Raw genomic sequence first — 22654 nt, forward strand, 5'->3', positions numbered from 1 at the left:
ACTTCTTTAAAGCTGAGAGCACTTACACATACCTTTGCGAGGGCAGAACATTTCTGAGGTCCTCCCTTCAAATCTACTCAGCCAGCAATATGCTGCTTTCAGGAAGAGAGGACGGGGATTGTGGTTCTGGTGCTGCCCTGGGTAATACAACACTTCCTGTCTGCGAGAGTGCCCTCTCCTCCCACCCAGTGCCTGACCCCTGGTGGCAGTGTGGGAGATTCAGAAGTTTCCGTTTCTGCACACAGGAAACTGTACCCACCTTGTGACTGTGGACTTGCTCTTGGCTCATTGAATATTTTGGAAACAGTGCCAGCATGCTCCGCATAATATGTTACTAAGTTGACCCTACAAGTCTACCATGAAATGACATAAAATAACTCCGTATCTAACTTCTGTACAGTTTCTTATCATAAGGTAAATCAATGGCATGACCACCTTTAACAAATCTCTATTATTTAGTCTTAATAGCACTGACAGGCAGTACATTTGATAAGCTGGGTACTGACCTAGCTGGTGTGTTGTACCTTTACAGGTATTTAAATGCTGTGAGCTCACTGTTCAAACGTAAGTTTCATTTTTCCCTTAGAACCTCCAACTGCATCATGATACAGTATACCTTATATTAATATTATGCTATTATTGTTATTTCTTTCTGTGTTTTTTTTCTTCCCCAGTTAGTACAGGAGAGAGTCCACCACAATATCCATCATGGTGCTGAACACTTAGTAATTGAATGAATGGATAGAAGTCATAATAATTCTCTCCTTGTGCCCTCTTAATCCACATTCCCTGTTAGCTCTATGGAAGCAAATGGCAGCCTCAAGAGCCTGACTTTCTCTGACTCCATGTGAATGTCTTTTAACTTCAAAATACTGGAGAAGATTTTGGTGGATGCTTTTTTTTTTTTTTTTTTAATTCTCTCCTGTCATCATATTTTTTATGAGATCCTTCAATGCAGCTCACTGAGATATACACATATAATTCTGTATTTTATTTGGGGGTAGGAATCATGATCATAAAATGCAAAACATATCAACTCAGATCCTTGCAAGTCCAAAGATTACTGGATGCCAAGACAGTGGGCTTCAGGGGCAGTTTAAAAGATATAAAGGTCAATAAAAACTGTGTGCAGAGTTAGGATACTGTAACGAACTAACAATGGTTATAAAGGAAGCAGAGTTCATGTTACTACCAGTTTATAAAAATGACACTCTATATCACAGCAAAGATACTAAGATTTTGTGTGCAATACAGAATCTATAGCCTTTGCCAAGTTCTGACAGCTCCATAATAAACTACTCATTGCCTAGTAAAGCAAACCAATGCTTTTTAGAGGGAAATGTTATAAACTGGCACTGTGATTCATTTTCAAATAAAGATTTATGATGTCACATCTTTTCTATGGAACTACGTTTGTATCCACTACAAACTCTTTATTTGGCACCTTTAAGAGTTCCAGTAGTGTGGCACCTGGGTGGCTCAGTCAGTTAAGCTTCTGACTTCAGCTCAGGTCACGGTCTCATGGTTGTTCTGTTCCTGAGTTCGAGCCCCTAATTACAGTGCAACCCCTGCTTCAGATCCTCTGTCTTCCTCTCTCTGGCCCTCCCCACCTACACAGGCCCATGTGCGCGCTCTCTCTCTCAAAAATAAATAAACATTAAAAGAGAAAAGAGTTCCTGCACTATTCTCTATGAATGCTATTCAATAAGACAACATATGTAAAACTTCTAGTAAAGTTCCTGATATTCTGCTATAACTAGGTCCTTAATAGATATTAATTTCCATTCTTTCCCTTAATGACATGGCTGGCCTAAAGTAATGCTAATGGCCACAGTGCCTTACATATGTTTAATGCTCTATCATTTACGAAGTGCTTCAGCTAATATTCTCCTGTTATGTACACAACCACACTGGGAGATGCTGCTTATCCTCAAAAGTTTTGCCGAGTTAGCTACGTACAGAAAATGACAGACTGTTTCCTCGCAGCTTTAAGTGGTGAGCAAAAAGAGAGGGCAGAAGTGTTCTGAAGATGTGCTGATGTTCATCTTCAAATAATTTAGCATAGCTGCAGACTCCCAGGAAACAAGAACAGCACACAAAAATAAGGAAGGAATTGGTTCTTTTTTTAAAACAGACTTCTTGTTAAAAGAACACACACACACACACACACACACACACACCCTGAACAAAATATACACACGTGGTTTTCAACATCTGCAGAAGATGCAAAGGAGGGTTTTGACATTTCTATATCTCACATAGATGGTAATGCTATCTATATTTGCATGGTGTTTGAATATGAACAAGAAAGCTACAAAAACATACACATAGTCATATCAAACACGCTTGTGAACTGGTATGTGACAGGTGCCTATATAAGCAAATATCTACATCTATATATGCGCCATATCTACACAAGATACAGATTTCCCAATGTTTTGTCATTTGCTCTTTCTTATTTGCTCTCATTAGGAATCTGATAGGAGCTAGACGTGACTCACTCATCAGTTAAGTGTAGTTGTTTCAGGGTTTTGTAAGACCAACTCAATATTTTAATTGTGTTTAGACCTGTCCATTAGGCCTCTGATGTACATAGTTTCCTATGAGTAGTACTGGTTCTTAGGCACTGCTTTCTCTTAGCTGTCCATCACCTTTGGGATCCAGGTTGCTAAGAGCTCTTTAAAACTACAGTAAAACCTTGACTTGTGAGTAACTTGTTCTGCGAGTGTTCCACCAGAAGAGCCAACATTTCTAATAAATTTTAACTTATGATGATGAATGTCACATGATCACAACTGAGGCAATGGCTCTCTCTCTCTCTCTCTCTCTCTCTCTCTGTCTTGCTGCGGGATTGTGGGTGATTGTCTCCCATACTCAGATGCCCTGTCTCAGGCTGTGGTGTTTGGCAGAAATTAGTGATTTTTCAGAACGTTGGAAGGTGCCCACGACTGGCACTAGTGTGTTTTTGTCACTTCAAAGCACCTATGGACAGCCCTCTGCTTTTCCAGACAAGAGTAAGCTAAGGAATGCTTTGCTTCATTCTAGGTCATTGGATAGGTTCCTTCTTAAAGTTGTACAAAAAAAAAAAAAAAAAAAAAAATTCCATTGAGTCAATAGACAGCAGTGATTCCATTAGTGACAGTGCAAGTTGTCCTACACAATAACCCTCCTCTTTCTTGTCTGCTTCACACCAGCCATGAAGGTTTTCAAAGGTAAGTGCAGGTTAATTTATTTTTCTTTATATTTTGTATTTTCTTTATTATTGTGTATTACAGTATTGTAACCATTTTCATATGAATATTTTGGGGTTGTAGAATGAATCATCTGAGTTTCCACTATTTCTTATGGGGAAATTCGCTTTGATAAGTATGTTTCCAGAACAAGTTATGTTCAGAAACCAAGGTTTGAATCTATTTTTATGGGGCACCTGGGTGGCTCAGTCGGTTGAGCGTCCAACTCTTGATTTCAGCTCAGGTCATGATCTCATGGTTCATGGGATTGAGACCCACATTGCTCTCTCTCTCTCTCTCTAAAATAAATAATATCTATAATATAATATATATTATTTATTTTATTATATTTATTTTATTTATATTATATATGTAATGTTTATCTATTTATTTGAGAGAGAGAGAACACACAAGCAGGGAAGAAGGGCAGAGGGAGAAGGAGAGAGAGAATCCCAAGAAGGCTCTATACTGAGTGGTAGATCAATCCGATGACCCTGGGACCATGACCTGAGCTGAAATCAAGAGTCAGATGCTCAACTGACTGAGCCACCCAGGATCCCCTATTCTAGATTATTTTTCTAGCTTAGTTTTTAATTTATTTTCCTGGTTTACATTTCTTTAATGTTTATTTATTTGGGGGGGCGGGCAGAGAGAGAGGGAGACAGGATCCAAAGCATGTTCTGCCCTCTCAGCACAGAACCCAATGCAGGGCTCCAACTCAGAAACCTTGAGATCATGACCTGAGCCGAAGTCAGAGGCTTAACCAACTGAACCACCCAGGCGCCCCTTTCCTAGTTTACCTTTTTTTTCTTTATATTATATCTGTTATTACAGTATGTAGATTAATGAATTTATGGTAATGTGACTTATTTTATTTTTTGAAAGTATTTTTAAAATTTTATTATGGTAAGAACATTTAGCATAAGATATACCCTCTTAAAATAAATTTAAGCGTACCATACATTATTGTTGACTATGATAATGTGAGTTTAAATTCCTAAGTGTGTTGGTTTATTTTTATGATATGGATAAATCTGCTTGATTACATCATCAGAGTTTGTTCAAATTGAGCTTTTTTTTTTGAAGCTGGTAGAGAAAAGACCCTTGGCTAAAGGAAGATCTATGATAAAAACTCTTTCCAAGACTTGGGTAATTTTGGAATCGTGTGATCTTTCTATTTATAGATGTTAATTGTTGGCAGGTAGGATTATAAAAGTACTTTTGCTAATATCACATTACAATGCCAAGGATACAATCTTAACCTGAGATGTGAATTTTACTGGTAGTGCGCACCCTTTTCAAAATGCACTCTGCAGAAGACCAGTAAGAGCACTTCCCCTCTCAGGTGAAGTACTGAATGGGAAAAAACGGGGTCACGATGCTGAATGACGAATGGTGTCAGTTCTCAACTAAGATTCTCAAGGGGATGGATGAAGGAGAGGCGATTTCCCCTGGTCCGTAGAAACCCTCTAGCTTCTCTAGGAGAAAGGTTGCTTGTCAAGTATTTAACAAATTTTTTTCTTAATGGAGGGAGTGTTTCAAAGAGATTTTGAACTGCTTATAGCAGCACTTACCGTTGGATACATAAAGGGTATTTTAAGTGTTAGGCTTCATGGAAAAGAAATGCCTCACAAAACTGCTGTAAGTTTAACATTCATAAAAGAGCTTTTACTAAAGCAAACTGGGTAGCCTGTAAAAAAACTTAATGTGGTTTACTGAACAACTACATGTTTGAAGCAAGCCTGTGCTAAACACTGAGGTTACAGTGCGGATGCAGCCACCTGTTACACACAGCCTTTTATTTACTTTATCATTATTTTTTTTAATGTTTATTGTTGAGAGAGAGACACAGAGTGTGAGAGGGGGAATGGCAGAGAGAGAGGGGGACACAGAATTCGAAGCAGGTTCCAGGCTCTGAGCTGTCAGCACAGAGCCCGACATGGGGCTGGAACTCACAAACCGTGACATCGCGACCTGAGCTGAAGTCTGACACCTAATCAACTGAGCCACCTCGGCACCCCTACACACAGCCTTTTAAATTCTCTTCCTTGTGCACATACTTTATGACTAAAGAAAAAATAAAGTCTCTTACAGTTCTGTGCTTTTGGGAAACATGTCACATATTAAGCAGGGAGCAAATTTTCCATTCTGTTCTTCCCTCCTGTTACATTGCTCAGCAGTCTGCACTCAGTAGTCAGCATCCCTCCCGCGTTCTCTGGGCTACATCAGCTAACGCAAGCGTTGCAGAGTGATGAACAGTTAAGGCTCTGGAGCCAGTCTGCCTGGGCTCAAATCTCTGGTTCTCTACTTTCCAGACATGAGGCCTGGGGTAAATTATCAACCTCTCTGCCTCTCAGTTTTATCATCTGTGAAACCAGGATTTTAATAGTTCCTACCTCATAGGGCTGCTATCAGGATTAAATGACTTAATACATACATGGTACATAGAACAGTACTTGGCCTAAAGTAAGTACCCAATAAATGCTAGCTTGTTAAATTATCATCATGAAGAGACAGCTATAAAAGCATGTGTAGAAATCTCACATATTGCCTGCCATGTCAAGACAAGCCATGTTCGTACAACATTTTTTATAATGCAGAAATTGATTAGGATGAACTCTTCAAAACAAAGCTCGAACAAACAAACAAGCAAAAAAGCAGAATCAAACCTGTAAATACAAAGAACAAACATGATGGTCTGAGGGGTGGGGGTGGGAGACAGGCAAAATTGGTGAAGGGCAGTGGGAGCTACAGGCTTCCAGTATGGAATAAATAAGTCACAGGAATAAACAGTGCAGCACAGGGAATATAGTCGATGGTATTGCAATCGTGTTGCACAGTGACAGATGGTAGCTACACTTGTGAGCACAGCATATATAGAGAGTTGTTGAATCACTATGTTATATACCTGAAATTGGAACATCATGTGTGACCTGTATTCAACATTAAAAAAAAAATATCTTCTCTTTTGGGGCACCTGGGTGATTCACTAAGTTAAGTGTCTGACTATTCCTTTCAGCTCAGGTCATGATCTTGCCATTTGTGACATCGAGCCCCGCATAGGGCTCTGTGCTGACAGCAAGGAGCCTGCTTTGGATTCTCTCCCTCTCTCTGATCCTCCCCATGCTTGCTCTCTCTCCCTCTCTGGATCAAAACAAATAAATATACATTAAAAAAGATTTTCTCTTTAAAATTTATTTTATTTCATATTTTTTATGTTTTATTTTAATTTTTTTTTAAATTTTACTTCCATTAGAGTTAACATAGAGTGTTCTATCACTTTCAGGTATACAACCTGATACCTGTGTTGATTCAACAATTCTATACATTACTTGTGTTCATCATAAAAATTAAGTCTCAATGCCTTTCACCTATTTCACCCATCCCCCCACCATCTCCCCTCTGGTAACCACCAGTTGTTTATAGTTAAGAGTTTGTTTTTTGGTTTGTCTCTCTTTTTTTTTTTCTTCCTTTGTTCCTTTTTTGCTTGTTTGTTTCTCTCTCTCTGTCTTTTTTCCCCCAAGGAGTTTATTTCGGCCAACCTGGGGACAGGGAGGCTCTGCATCTTCAAGAATGTGTTGGGTCCCTGGCAGTGCATTATGGCTTGTGCTGGGGACGCAGGACCCAGTGGGGCAGCGGGAACTCGATCTTGGAGTCCCGGAACTGCTAAGCTGAGGGCTGGCGGCACTTGCTGGCTGCATCTCCTCCACCTTCATGACCTGGATCCAGTGAGCCCGGCGCGGTGTGGAGCGCCCGCCCGTGTCTCAGTAGCGCTGGGTGACAGCGCCTGCCGCGGTGGGTCCCGGTACTGCCGGTACAGATTGTGGGCGCCCCTGCGGGAGTCAGAGCACAGCCAGGTGCTGAAGTTCCTCACCCTCAAGGGGGATTTCTCATTTCTCAAACACCCGTCCACAGTCCACGATTTCACCTGAAGACTTCATCTTCAGCTGAGACACAAAGTACCAGAAGCGGGACTCGGTGGAAACATGATCAGGTGCAAAGATTCGCATGTAATAGAGGGGTGGAGTGCGGCATTTGGGGGTGGGCAGGAGACACCCCACTACCTTGTATTCTCACAGTGTGCCCAAGGCCTTCAGGGCGCTCTCTCTGCTCTGGCTGCCACCCAAGAAAGGAAGTTCTTGTTTTAGTTTCTTAAATTCCATATATGAGTGAGATCCTATGGTATGTCTTTCTCTTATTTCAGTTAGCATTACACCTTCCAGATCCATCCATGTCGTTGCAAATGTCAAGGTTTCATTTTTTTTTTATGGCTAAGTAGTATTACATATCTTTCTACATTCATCTATGGATGGACGTTTAGGCTGCTTCCACATCTTGGCTACTGTAAATAATGTTGCAGTAAACATGGAGGTGCAAATGTCTTTTCAAATTAGTGTTTCCATAATCTAAAAAAAAGCTTTTCTGGTCTGATTTGGAAAATTAAAAATTATCATGAGAAGAGATAAAGAAAGGAAATAAAAGAAAAAATGCAGATTATCGTGATGAATGAGTTTTAAGCTTGATTTCAAGATCCTACAATAAAGTCTACAGAAGAAAATGAATGGTTACATGCATAAGAAGCTATATAGTACATGAAGATTATTATATCCTAAAAGAATTATATTAAAGTTAACATCTGATTAAAATAGTTATATCAATCAATGGTGCTGTGGAGACTGCCTAATAGCATATATTTTTAACTTTTTACTTTGTAAATTATAATTATTAATTATAAAATATGAAGAGTGTGCCTTGAATATACTGTTTTCATTTCCATATGATGTTCTGCCCCATTTTGTCTTCTACCCTTACTTATTTATATTTATTTTACATGAACTTGAAAAGGGTATGCTTATCAGAAAGATTTTTCAGCAAAAGGAAGACAATCTTTAAGATTATGGACATCAAGAAGGGGAAACAACAAAGATCAAGAAGAATAAAATGAGAAAGAAAAATGATGAATTGATTAGAAACTGATGAATAAGAAAATAAAATGGAATAGATATTTTAGAAAATAATTCAAGCTGTTTTAGTCATGTAAGTCAATCCTGGAAAAAAGTCAGTTCTCTTGAAAAAAAAAAATGACCTTTTTTGTTGTTTGCACTTTTTTTTTTTAACCATACAGAGGTATGTAAATTAAAATTATATTATATTTGGTCTATGTGCCTAGACCATGTGCCTAGAAACTGATATAAAAACTGGAATTTATTATTTTATTTTATTATTATTATTTTAAACTTATTTATTTAAATTCAAGTTAGTTAACATACAGTGTAGTATTGGTTTAGGGAGTAGAACCCAGTGATTCACCACTTACATACAACACCCAGTGCTCATCCCAACAAGTGCCCTCCTTAATGCCCATCACCTATGAAGCCCATCCCCCCAACTACTTCCCCTCCAGCAACCCTGTTTGTTCTCTGTATTTAAGAGCCTCTTATGGTTTGCCTCCCTCTGTTTTTATCTTATTTTTCCTTCCCTTCCCCTACGTTCATCTGTTGTGTTTCTTAAATTCCACATATGAGTGAAATCATATGAGATTTGCCTTTCTCTGACTGACTTATTTTGCTTAGCATAATGCACTCTGGCTCCATCCACGTTGTTGCAAATCAAGATTTCATTTTTTTGATCACCAAGTAGTATTCCATTGTACGTACGTACCACGTCTTTATCCATTCATCAATTGAGATGGTGTGGCATCGAGTTACTTTACTTATTAAAACAATGTATTACACTTCCTGACAAAAGTCACTGCTTTAGTACAAAAGCAAAATACTCTCCATCACTACCTAAAGGCTAGAAAGGATCCTAGATATCAGCTTCGTTAATTTTGGAACAGTCATTTGGAACAATGAATGGGGAGGGGAGGAGGCAAAGAGAAGAGACTGGGGTGTCCAGGCTGTTTGACCAGTGATGCTAGTTCACGTAGGACAAAGGTTTTACTCCTCCTGCTGTCATCTTTCTGACACCACACTTTCAGTTCTCTGGGGTCTATCCAGTTCGGGGTCAGTAATCTTCAGGGCAACATCTTTGCACTTGGGAGACTCCTTCACCTTGTCCTTGGTCCTCAATATCCCTTCTAACCCACAAAATGCAGTCCAGTTTGTGTTCTCAGTCTAAGTACAAAATCATGAGGACAACTGAAATCGATACCCAGACTAAATTAGACCTGGCAGAGTGGATTCACTGCTCACAGAGTGGATCATAGGATCCAGACCTAAGAACTCCCTTCCTTCCTTATCCTCTTGCTAACTGAGTATAATAATACACATAGGCCTCTTGGCTGTTCCTTGAACACCAAGCATACTCCTGGCCTAAGGCCTTCACACTTGAAATCCCCTTTTCTTAGAATGTTCTTCCAAGACGTTAGCCTGACTTTGCTTCACCATTATATTAAATCCCTGTTCATATACTTCTTCACTAGAGAGGTCTTCCCTGATTACAGTACCCAAGGAAACACCCCCTTATACACTTTTCTTTCATGACACTTACCACTGACATTATACATTTATATGCTTCTGAATAACCACCCCCACTAGAATTTAAGCTCTAAGAATGTTCCTTGCTATATCCTCACATCCAAAACAGCCTCTAGAACACTGTAGGAGGCCAATAAGTATGTGTCCAATGACCCAACCAGAAGTTGCTAGACACAGAAGTTGCTGTGGAAAACCATATTGACTGAATGAATATGTACACACCTCATGCGAGTTTCAAAAACATATTCATAATAATCCAATTTTTTGTTATTTTAAGGGTTGATTCTAACTTTTGATTTGATCAGACTTGGAGTGTCATGAATGTTTCCTTGTGTTGGTGGAGGAGATGTGGTAAGGGAAATGGAGGAAAGGATCTAGTTTGGTACCAGAAACAATGAAGAAATTCAGGTTAAAGGAGGACCTTGTAAAACCAATTGTGGAAAGGTTAATTTTGAATTATCTGTGGAATGTCCTAATGGATATGGTTAGTAAACACTTGAATTTATAGGTCTATTGTTAATTATAACCTTCTTGGATGGAAATCTAGATTCACGCATCATTTGCTCATCTATGTAAATTAACATTGCTTAGGACAAAGGTATGCTCATTATTCTTTACATAGATTCAACCACTGTAATATTTTATCCCATTTCTTTTACATTTGTGTTTTCTTTCTCTCCAGGATATGTAAATATATATATATGATAGATATATATATGATATATATATATATGATATATATATATATATATATATATATCTATCATATATATATATTTATATTTATATACACACACACAGTGTATATACTTGCTGAACCATTTGAGGGTAAGTTACATGCATCATGGTCCTCTGTCCCTAAATACTTAGGTATACTTCCTATGACTATGGATGAATATGGATATTTTTTAATAACCATAGAGTTGTTTTCAACCTCAATCTCACATTGACATAATACTTTTATATGACCCATTGTCAGTATTCCAATTTTGAATAATGACCCAATAATAACTCCAGACAGCATTTTTAATTCTCAAGTTTAAGGTCAATTTCTTCTGCTATGCTTAGCTTTCACAATTACACAAAAATCTAAGAACAACATCTAGTAGTTAATTTTGTTTGCATTTTCCTACCTATAAAAGAATAAGATTTGAAAGGATACTTCCTTACATTACTGAAGTCTATTTCTTGCAGCTTTTTACATTCTATGGTTCCATACTCAAAAAAAAGGGGGGGGGGCAGGGGAGCCACCATGTGAATAGAAAAGAGTTGCCCAAACTGACCTGTCTATAGTATTTGCTTTGATACTTTTTTAAATGAGCAATAAAGCTTCTTAATGTCCCAGACAGCATTCTTCCTATTATTAAGATCACCTAGTTTGAGTTACATTTGTTTTTCTCTCTTTAAGAAAGTAACTGATCAGGAAAGGATGAAGAGTAGTGGTGGAGGGGAACGAAGTCTGTTCATAAAGTATTGTTTGTGATTAAGCATGTGTTCATAAAGTATTGTTCGATACTTTAAGAAGTATCGAAGTCAGCTAGAGCTAATTCACTAGGTTGTCAGTAAAAGTTCAGAGTAGGACAACATAAACCATCAGCATTCCAAACCTAACATGAACAGAGTGGCACAATGGAGGCTTTATTTATAGGAATCCTTTCGCACCCACTTACAAAGTTGCTAAACTGGTTTCTATTTCCTTTGTGGGTGTTTTGGTAAAAGAAGAAAAGCATGTTTTGGCTTGTCACTGAGAGTTGATCTCTAATGGAAAGGGAACAGATTTATCAGGATTATTTAACTTCAGAAGAGCCTTAACATGGGTAAAACCCATGCACACATGGACAAATAACTTCCTTCTCACACCATCCGTTTTTGTTTTTCTCACATCATCCATTTTTTTTTTTTCTGGATGTAAGAAATGCACCTGGATTTATCTGCAAGCCATGTCAATGGCAGAGGTTTGACAAGTCCTAGATCTTCGAGAAAAAACAAAAACAAAACCAAAAACACACCAGCAGTCCTAAGCTGCCTACAGAAACCACCACCAGCATGAGCACACATATGTTTGTCATGAGGCTACTGGAAGATTTGCTGCGAAAATATATGAACTTGAGCAAGCCTTCACAAAACAGATGCCTTAAAAACAAAGTCAAATGGGAGGGCTCCAGTGTAGTGGTAGAAGTAGGGGCTTTGAAATCAGATACATCAGAGTTTGAATTCTCTCTCTGCCGCTTACTGTGTAGTTTTGGCTGAATTATATTCAAAGCTTTCTAACCCCCAATTGCCTCACTAATTAAAAAGTAGAAATAACATCTACCTGCTAGGGCATTAAATTAGGGTTAAGTGAGATATTGCATGTGAAATGTCTAAATACAATGACTATCAAATGGTAGGTGCTTAAAAATAATTCCTTGAGCCCTTCAGTATGTTGACAAAAATGGATTTAATACAAAGTGGGATTGACTTAAGGCCAAAGGTATGGAAAGGAGGGACCTGAGGCTTCCTGGGGGTATTGGCACATATCAGTGAAGGGAGGAAAACACGAGACAATTAGGAGGCTCTACCTATAGTCCTGACAAAGATACAAGAAGCTTGAACTTGGATGGCACTTGTAAGAGTGGTACGGAGCACAAGGGCAGCAGAGCCTAACTGAAGTCCTAACAACAGAAGCTGCATGCAAGCTAATGGATAAGGAGTACAAGGGGGGCAGGTGTTTTTGTCTACATGCCAGAAAGAGGAGCGCTGCCCTTGCAACCAGCAGGGAGGAAGGATGGTTTGAGTCAAAGGCAGTCATTTGAATTCCGGAGATATTTCAGGGACACACAGAATATTCAGGAGGAGGTTCCCAGCTCAAGCTGGACATGTGGTCCCTTAAGCTTGATAGAAAGGTTAGCATTCAAGTTCTACTTTGGGAGAGTCAGCTGCATAGAGGTGAGTTGATACCATAGCAGACAATATCCTCAAGAAAGAAGTGTGAAGAGAGAACAAGAATGCTGTAGACCACGTGTATTTAGGTCAGATGTAATAACACTCTTCTTTTTTTTTTCAGCTTTAAAGGCAGAGTGCCAAAACTACTGTTTGTAAAGGGTTTTGAAATGGAGTGAGGGAGGGCTTTGTACTTATCTGGTTTCTGGGACATTGGTCAGCTGGCATCTTGTTGAACAACAAAAACCATTCAGAGAGGGTATCTTCCTTTTGCGGGGGGGGGTAAGAATGGCAAAAACCAACACAGCTCCTGTGGGTTGATTTAGTGGCAGGTATTCTGGTATGATAGGCAGAACAAATGACCCTACACATGTCCTTGTCCTAATCCCTGGAACCTGTGAACATGTTCCCTTACGCGGCAAGGAGGAATTCAGCTTGCAGATGGGATTAAGGGTTGCTAGTTAGTTGGCCTTGAGATAGGAAATTATCCTGATGGGACCGAAGTAATCACAGGTGTCCTCATAAGTAGAAAAGGGAGACTGGAGAGTCTGTGGCTGAGTGATGTGATGTGAGAAAGACTTGACTGGCCACTGCTGGCTTTGAACATGGCAGGGGGCCTCTACAAGCTAGAAAAGGCAAGAAAATGGATCCTTCCCTAGAGTCTCCAGAAAGAAAAGCAGCCCCACCTACCCACATAGCCTTATGAGAAGCGTTTTGCACTTCAGATCACCAAAGCTATAAAATTTTAAATTTGTGTTGTTTTTAGCCACTCATATTTTTGTAATTTGTTACAACTGCAACAGGAAACTAGTAGATCTGCTAAATACTTTATATGCCATATCTGAGGCAGGACCTATTATTATCCCCATTTGATGAAAAAAATGGAGGCTTAGGGAAGCTGTATTCTGCTGTGAGACCAAAGCCCATGCTCTTAACCACTATTCTCTCACCCTCCCAATTTTCCCAAAAGATCTAGAGAGGTCCCTCAAATTACCATCTTTCTTTCTTAGAAAGTTCCTTAATAGAGTTCTACTCAAAGATACTTATGTCATGACATCAGGGGACAAGAATGGATTATAATCACACATAATAAAAACAATATGAGTATTTACTTGTCAGGATGACTACTTTGTAATGGTTGCTTTCAACCAGGAAGGAAAAAGGGCCTTATCGCAAATAACTAATTTCCATTCCTCGAAGCTTAGTGTTTATGTCCTTTCAACCCAAATGAAAAGTAGGAGATAAGATTTAAGGTTTTTAGGAAGCCCTTGTTCACAACATTAAATCCTAGCTATTTCTGTCCTGGCTCCTCCCCTTCAGAAGGTGGTTGGCTCAATTACAGCAGGCTATTAGGCAAGCCTAGGCTGAGTCTTGTTGGAGAAGGAAGAGCTTCTGACCCATACAAATAGACCTGAGACAGAAACCAGATTAACAATGTCAAAAGCCAGCCACACCTCGCCCTTATGTTTTAATTCCTGTAGTTTTAATTTTTATAAATAATTTTTAAAGTTTTAGTTTTCAAATGTAAAATATGACAGTTTGTGTCTTTATGAATTGTACAGTGAGCTCTTCTCAAAGCTTGCCTTCCCTAGGGAAATCTTTTCCTCACACCCTTTCAGCGCAAAGGGATGATTTTACCCTCGTGCAAATTAAAAGCCCCAGGATCTCACCTTCTTCAGCTTGTAAGATTTCCAGAAATCTATGCCGAAGAGAACATTATGTAGTGTCTGCTCTATTAGCTGATTATAATTTGATGTGCCTTTTACCCAGAATGACATCCTGTGACCTCAAATCCTTTGTGCAAAGAGATGCATGAATCATACACGTACACATGTACATGGGCCACACAAACATGCTCACATGCTTATGCATATAGAGAAGCAGCTTAAACCATTTCTGAAACACTTCCTTCTTGGTATAATCCTCCCGCACATTACATAAACTTTTTGAGAACCACTCTGTGAGAATAAACAAGGAAAACTTATATAGCAATTATCAAAGAGTAGACATGTCTTCTACGTTATTGCAAATAGCTGTACAAGCATTTCTTAATCAGCTGTGTGCTGGAAAGGCAATTGACAGTGTTAGTAAAACTCTTCCTCTTTTCTCTTTGTCCTTGGTTTAAAATCATGCAATCCAACACTTCAGTAAATAAAGCAACGGAGTTTTGTTACTGCTTCAATTTCTGCAACTATTCCCAGAAAACAAATGGATGAGTTCATAAGCATGATTTCTCATGCCGCAAGTCTTAAAAAGAACAATGCCCACAGAATTGTATAGAAAGCTAAAAGCTAATATCGAATTTGGTGGTTATCAACAATACTGTACATGAGAGAAAAGGAAAAGGTGGTGGCATCTAAGCATTTTTAAAATTCATGTAAATATGCAGATTTGTCCCACTAATTACATATTTTGTGTTCCCTGTTACAAGATGGTACAAAACCGTGAGCATAGGGAATACGTTTTATACTCTCTCCACTACTAGCAATGCCTTGTCCTCACATAGCCATATTTTCCCTATTTTTGTAGTTCTTGGCTATTAACAGCCTATTTTTTCAAATAACTTGGTAGTCCACGACTGTGGAACACAGCAAACCTTCAGGAAGACAGTGAATTCAGGAAGAAAAGCACAAAAACAGAAGTCAAATATTTGGCTCAGAAACTAGTTAGTTGCAAAACCTTAGGTATTTTAAATGAAATTTAGTAAATCCTTTCCTGTTCTACCACCTATTTTAGCAATATAATTAACCAAAATAATAAGATCAAGATTAATCAGCACCATCTGTAATTCAGAATAATTATATTCCATTTGGAATGACCAGTGATAATGGGACCACATGGAATACCAGCTTACACAAGGGTGATTTTTAAGTCAACAAGGAAGAGCTAAGAAACATGTATTGCCAAATTTATGATTGAAAAAAATCATTAAGTCTTCCATACACATGGTATGCATGGTTTGGTGTATGCACCACATGTGGAAAAGTGCATAAGCACAATCAAGTATCGTTTAAGGAAGAACAAAAGGAAAGTCTATATGCAGATGTTTGGACACTCAAACCACATTGCATTTAAGATAACTATGAAACCTTACTGGTGAATGGGATATGGATGAGGAATTACAAAGTGTTTCTGGTTGTTTGTTGGTATATTCACCTTTTTACTTATGCTATTCACAGTAAGCTCTATAATGTTAGATTTACTTATTGTGAGGGTTAGATGACAATAATGGTGGCACATTCTATACTTTATATGAGGTTTGAGTCTGAGTAAGTTCAAGGTGATATGATTTCACTGCAGCTACAGGTGCATGTCTAGGGATGTCATCCAAGTCTAACATTTTCTACTTGTTGAAGAGATAGGCCTATGTTGGCATATTTGTCTTCATGACCCTTTCCTCAGGCTGATTATACGATGAGGTCCCACCTGACACTTGACTCAAGGGTTGCTCTTCCATAGGCAGACAGTCTGGGCAATCAGAACTAAGAGATAAATTCTGAAAAATCAAAGACTATGTAGAGTTAGGGCCTAATTGAAGTCATAACGACAGATGTCACATGCAAGTTAATGGATAAGGAAAGAAACTAGTCTATAAAGGAGAATGGAAAAGACTGGAAGAGAAATGTGAAAATGAGAAACCTTGGGGAAGCAGAGAAACAGAGAGACAACCTTGACTCCTGACTTTCTAGGACCAAGTCCTGTCTCCATGAAGCTGTGGGTGTTGATGCTTGCCCAATCATTATCATCTCTATCTTTTTTTAAATATGATTGGGTCAGTTTTAATTTCTCGTGACTCAGCCTTGACTTGAAAGAACACTACTACATAAACAGTATGAAACACACTGTGGGGAAATTTATATATATATATATATTTTTTTGTTTGACCCTTACTAAAGCTCTGAAAGAATATTACTCCTAGGTGCCTAGGTGGCTCAGATGGCTAAGCGTCCAACTTCAGCTCAGGTCATGATCTAATGGTTCACAAGTCTGAGTCCCATGTCAGGCTCTGTGATGACATCTCAGAGCCTGGAACCTGCTTGGGATTCTGTGTCTCCCTCTCTCTCTGCTCCTCCCCCACTCGTGCTCTGTCTCTCTCTCAAAAATAAATAAAACATTAAAAAAATTATTTAAAAAAACCACTCCTACTTTATAGACAATGAAAAGGAAAAAGGAAGGTTTTGTTCAACATTGTAGAACTTGTTTCCAACTGTAGGATTTTCAACTCAGGACTGTCCATCTCCATTATGCCACACAATCATCACTATTACACCCAAAGGTAGTTTCTTCTCAGTAGCTAATCAGGTTCCTCCACACTCATAAATGCTTTTGTTTGCCTGGAATAACTGGAACCATGCCCAGAATTCCCATAGTGGTCATGCTTCCTTACTCAATAACGCTACGGAACCTAAGCTGATGTTAGAGGTCTTAGCCTTCACCCCAATTTTGTAAATCTGATGGTACTGCATACAGGGATTGGGCATAATGGGTAAGTGAATCTTTCTGAAAGCAGGGCTATTTCAAAGAATCCTAGGTGAAAGAGTTCCAACTAACTTTTAAGTACACTGAGGGTAAGACCATGTTTGTGCCTGGCACATAATAGGAATTCAAATATCTAGAATGTGCTGGGTAAATTTTATGTGTTCACTTGGCTAGGTGATATGTCCAGCTGTTTAGTCAAATACCAATCACTATGTAGCTGTGAAGGCAATTTTCATGTTATTAACATTTAAATCTGTGGATGTTGAGCAAATTGAGTTAAGCTCCATTAATGTGGATAGGTCTTAACCAATTAGTTGAAGGTCGTAAAAGACAAGACTGAGATTTTCTGAAGAAGAAGGAATTAAGGCTCAAGACTGGGACACAGAAACCTTTCCAGCTTGCCTGTCCTGTCTTGTCCTGTCCTGCAGAATTAAGACCAAAGACTGCAACATCAATTCTAACCTGAATTTCCAGCCTGCCAGCTTGCCCAACAGATTTCTGGTGTGCCGCTCTCACACTGCATGAACCATTTTTTTTTTTAAATAAATATCAATGGAGACAGAGAGAAAGAGAGAGAAAGATTATATATATTTTATGCATTATATGTTTTATATGTACACATATATAAAAGATAACGCATATAAATAATACACTATTATTTTATATTATGTTACTATTATGTTAATCAATATATTAATATCGTAACATACATTTCCCATGGTTCTGTTTCTCTGGAAGACCCTGACTAATATTTAAGGTTTGCTGAGCTTGTTGGAGTGGACACACTGGATTCAGGAGAGGCTAAAGAGGAAAATATAATTTCAAATTTGTAGCCAGTCCTTTGTAAAGGTGAAGGTGGAGTACCTGAGTAGATGGCACTCTCCTAAGCAGAATATCTTAGTGAGTTATTCAGTACAAACCTAGGGCCAGAGCCTAGGCTGGGATGGGGGAGGGGGGGTGAAGAGCTCAACAGCTGTTCCCCCTTCCCAGTTCCCAGACGTGTTAGAGAGTTGGAAGCCAGATGAGGGTTATTAGAACAGGCTGCAGAAGAAAAGCAAAGGGCCCAGCAATGTGTCAAGAGGACTGAGTCTGAAAAAGAAATCCCCTGTGGTGAGGAATTGTGGGTAATTCCCTAGGAACAGTGGTGACTGATACTGAATCTGATACTGAATACTGTTTCCTTTTTTTTGCAGAAATCACTTTCACCTTGTCTTCTCTTCCACCCTCCTACATCCAATAAAGTGTCACTCTTAATGTCGTTTTAGTTGTGCTTTGAGGGGCCAAAGGAAGAATGTGGGGTCTCCAGTTTGAAGCAAAGTGGGCCAATGAGCAAGGTTGTGCACCCGGCAAGTCCAGTGAAGAGGGATGAGCAATGATTAGAAGTGATAATGGCAGAGAAGCAAGTTGCACATAGTCTGATTCAGTGACAGCTATTCTTGAAAGCAGTGGATGTTCAATTGTTTATACTTGGAAGAAAAACAGTTTAGATAAGATAGAAGGCTAAGGGTTACAAGTAATAGCTGAGAGTAAGCATTAGGATAAGATAATCCTGAGGTTAAACCCTACCCCACTGTTGACCAAAGGGTGATCTTGGGCAAGCTCTCTCTCTGACCTGTTTCCTCATTTAGAGAATTGGGCAACTTAAAAAAAAAAAAAAAATCTTTAAAATCTTCAACAAGATAGTACATGTAAAGCACATAGCAGACTACCCGGCACACAGAAAAATACTCAAACAGTAGACATTATTATTAACAAAGAGACAACTGTAGGTCTTTTAATACGGTTTGCAAATGCCATTTAAGAACTCACATTTGTCCTTGACGCTCAGCTGTGACAGGACTTTCCCTTTGAAAGCCAAGCTTTCTGTCTTCACAGCATTCTGACTTCACCAACAGGAAGTCACAGTCCTTTTGAATTTGTTTTTCCCTGATCCATTTTTAAAAAGGTGTTCGAAAACATATTTAAAAGATGGCTTGGGTTTTTACAAAAGTGTAATTGTTGGTTTGAGGTCAAGTGTTATGACATACAATTAGTACACTGTATAAGCCTGGTTTTTCAAAATTTTTCTATTTAATCCCTGCAAATGTTTCAGTTACTCTTGTTCTTCATTTTTTTTAATGTTTATTTATTTTTGAGGGAGGGAGAGACAGAGACAGAGAGACAGAGAGACAGAGTGTCAGTGGGAGACGGGCAGAGAGAGAGGGAGACACAGAATCTGAAGCAGGCTCCAGGCTCTGAGCTGTCAGCACAGAGCCCGATGTGGGGCTTGAATTCATGAACTGTGAGATCTGAGACCAGGTGTCCCTCTCCTGTTCTTGACTTTTAAAGTAATTTCAAGGACTTGTTTTGTAAGACATTTTAAAGCACTTTTTAATTAAAATTTAAAGTTCTGTTAAAGTTTCAATTGTTAGAGAAGACTACATATTCAATATTAAACATCTGGGCAATACAAAAAAGTAATAAAATAACAACCACCCATCCTAAGCCCATCACCCACAGGGAACCATTATTAAACAACATACAACCTAATACACTGAATACCTTTTTAGTTGACAATTCTTGAGATATACTGCAGAGATTTTAACCGATAAGTTTAGCTCAGAAGGATGATAGTATTATCTACCATATACCATTTTAAAAATGTAGTTAAATAGGATGAAAAACGTTAGCCATTTTTTGTTCTTCCTTTTGTATGTAGAAAAACTATATAAAAAGTTTTTTACACTCTGGAAGAAAGCTCATTTGATGATAAGGACACATCAAGACTTCCTGATTTTAGATATAATTTGGGGAAATATATCAGAAAAAATTCCCATATTTTCATAAAGGATGACTGTCTTAATCAGTCTATCTCCTCCTGGTGCTTACTAATGACAGACCCTGACTCCAGTCACATGCTGTTAGAATAGAGTGAGGGGGGCCAGGTGAGGCAGGAAAGAACCAAAGAAAGCAAAACCAAAGACTGTAGCATACCTTCATGACACACAGGCTGTGAAAAATTAATAGAGAAATGGATTTTTTTCACCTTTAAATTGGCAAAGATGCTTTTAAAGTAATAATACTCAGTGGTGAAAGTGAGGTCAACTTCTCATATACTATTAGAAGGAATGTAAATTGGTCCTAGCTTTCTAGAAGATGATTTAATACAGTTGAATTTATAAGACCATAAGAATGTTCATGCCCATCAGACTCAGTAACTCCAATTCTGGTGATTTACTCTAAATATGAGAATCATAAAGACAAATACCGTATGATTTCACTCATACGTGGAATTTAAGAAACAAAATGAGCAAAGGGAAAAAAGAGAGAGAGAGACAAACCAAGACACAGACTCTTAAAATATTTTTTATGTTTATTTTTGAGAGAGACAGACAGAGAGACAGAGACAGAGACAGAGACAGAGACAGAAACAGAAACAGAGCATGAGTCGGGGAGGGGCAGAGAGAGAGGGAAACACAGAATCCGAAGCAGGCTCCAGGCTCTGAGCTGTCAGCACAGAGACCGAAATGGGTCTCAAACTTATGAACAGTGAGATCCTGACCTGAGCTGAAGTCAGAGGTGCCCCCCAGACTCTTGACTATAGTAAATAAACTGATGGTTATACCAGAATGGAAGTGGATGGAGGCACAGGGAAAATAGGTGATGAGAATTAATCACTTGTCATGATAAGCACCGCTATGGAATTGTTGAATCACTATATTGTATACCTGAAACTAACATAACAGTGTATGTTAAGTCTACCGGGATTAAAATAAATTAAAAAAAGAATATTCACAGGGCGCCTGGGTGGCTCAGTCAGTTGGGCGGCCGACTTCAGCTCAGGTCATGATCTCACAGTTCATGAGTCTGTGGGTTCAAGCCCCGCATCGGCTCTGTGCTGACAGCTCAGAGTCTAGAGCCTGCTTCGAATTCTGTGTCTCTCTCTCTCTCTGCACCTCCCCCCGACACCTCTCTCTCTCTCAAAAGTAAGTAAACATTAAAAAAAATTAAAAAAAAAGAAAAGATTATTCACTAGGAAATCCTTCATAAACATGAAAAGAATAAATCAGTTTAACCATACATAATAGAGGAATAAGGGACTTGCCAGAAAGATTAATATACAGTGGAATATTATGCAATCACTAAAATTCATATTTTTACTAAGTCAATAAAAAGTAAAATGAACTGTACTATCATCTTAATTTTAAGACAAAAAATCATATTACATATATACATGCATATATATATATGCAAATATACATGTTATATTTATATAACTACCAACTTGGTGAAATATAATATTTCTAAAATTGAACACCATCTTCTGACCCCACCCTGTAGGCCAAAATGTCCCTCCTCTATTCTTTCAAGATTTAGTAAATGGCACTACCATCCACTCATTTGCTCATGCCAAAATCCTAAGAATCATTCTTGCTTATTTCTTTTATCCTCTAAATCCTATTTATCAGCAAGTCCTGCTTCACTTCCAAATTTATTTAAAATCTGTCTACTTCCTTCTGTCTCTACTGCCAGCATCCTACTCCAAGATGCCCTTATCTTTTGCTTGGATTATGACAGTGACTCTAAATGGTTTCCCTGGTGTCCTTCAGATTATTCATAAAGAAGATCATATCATTCCCCTTGTATTAAATTGTTATTGCTGTGTAACAAATTACTCTAAATGTAGCAGCTTAAAAACAACACAAATTTGGGGCGCCTGGGTGGCTCAGTTGGTTAAATGACCAACTTCGGCTCAGGTCAGGATCTCGCAGTTTGTGAGTTCGAGCCCCATGTCAGGCTCTGTGCTGACAGCTCAGAGCCTGGAGCCTACTTCAGATTCTGTGTTTCACCCTCTCTCTACTCCTCCCCTGCTCACGCTCTGTGTCTCTCTGTCTCTCAATAATAAATAACATTAAGAAAATTTTTAAAAAACCCACAAATTTATTATTTCACAGTTTATTACAAATTATTGTTATTATTTTGGATCAGGAGTCCAGGCATAGCTTTGTTGGGTTCTCTGTTCAAGAGCTCACCAGGCTGAAGTCAAGGTGTTGGCTGGGGCCATTAGTCTCCTCTGAGCTTCTTCCAAGTTCATTGGTTATTGTCAGAATTCAATTCCTTGCAGTTGTAGGGCTGGGGCCTTTAGCCCCATGACTGCTCCTTGCAGTTGTAGGGCTGTGGGCCCTGCCACATGGGCCTTTCCACACAGCAGTCTGCTTTTTAGAGCCAACAGGAAAGCATATTTGCTTTATCTCAATATGACTGACTTCTGTCTGGGATCTCTAGACCCTCTTTTAAAGGGCTCACATGATTGGGCCAGACCTACCCAGAATAATCTCCCTCTGAAATAACTTAAAATCAACTGATTAGGGACCTTAATTACATTTCCAAAAATCCTTTCACTTTTGCCATGCAATATAACCTAATCATGGGAGTGATAGGTCTTCAAATTCAGATTCATATTCCTGCCCATGCTCATGGAATGGGAAAAAGTGTACAGGGATGTCTACTAGAGGATGAGAGTCTTGGGAGCTTGTATGGATTGCATGAATTCATATGTTGAAA

The 22654-nt window shown here is 38.7% G+C and overlaps 1 protein-coding gene and 1 pseudogene across 9 annotated transcripts in view; both read right to left on the reverse strand.

Moving 5' to 3' along the window:
* OXR1 (oxidation resistance 1) overlaps positions 1-22654 on the reverse strand; it is a 456115-nt gene that overhangs the window by 117802 nt on the left and 315659 nt on the right. The window contains exon 1 of one of the 9 annotated variants that reach the window (XM_045453917.1): positions 33-117. The exons of the other annotated variants lie outside the window; for them this stretch is intronic. Within the exon in view, the coding sequence (XP_045309873.1) occupies positions 33-51 (19 nt within the window). The 5' untranslated portion in view covers positions 52-117. Of the gene's footprint in view, positions 1-32; positions 118-22654 lie in introns of those variants that run through there. 9 annotated transcript variants of the gene reach the window in all.
* LOC123585607 lies at positions 6749-7452 on the reverse strand (annotated as a pseudogene).

Source organism: Leopardus geoffroyi, chromosome C3 (genome assembly GCF_018350155.1).
Source record: "Leopardus geoffroyi isolate Oge1 chromosome C3, O.geoffroyi_Oge1_pat1.0, whole genome shotgun sequence".
Lineage (NCBI taxonomy): Eukaryota > Metazoa > Chordata > Mammalia > Carnivora > Felidae > Leopardus > Leopardus geoffroyi.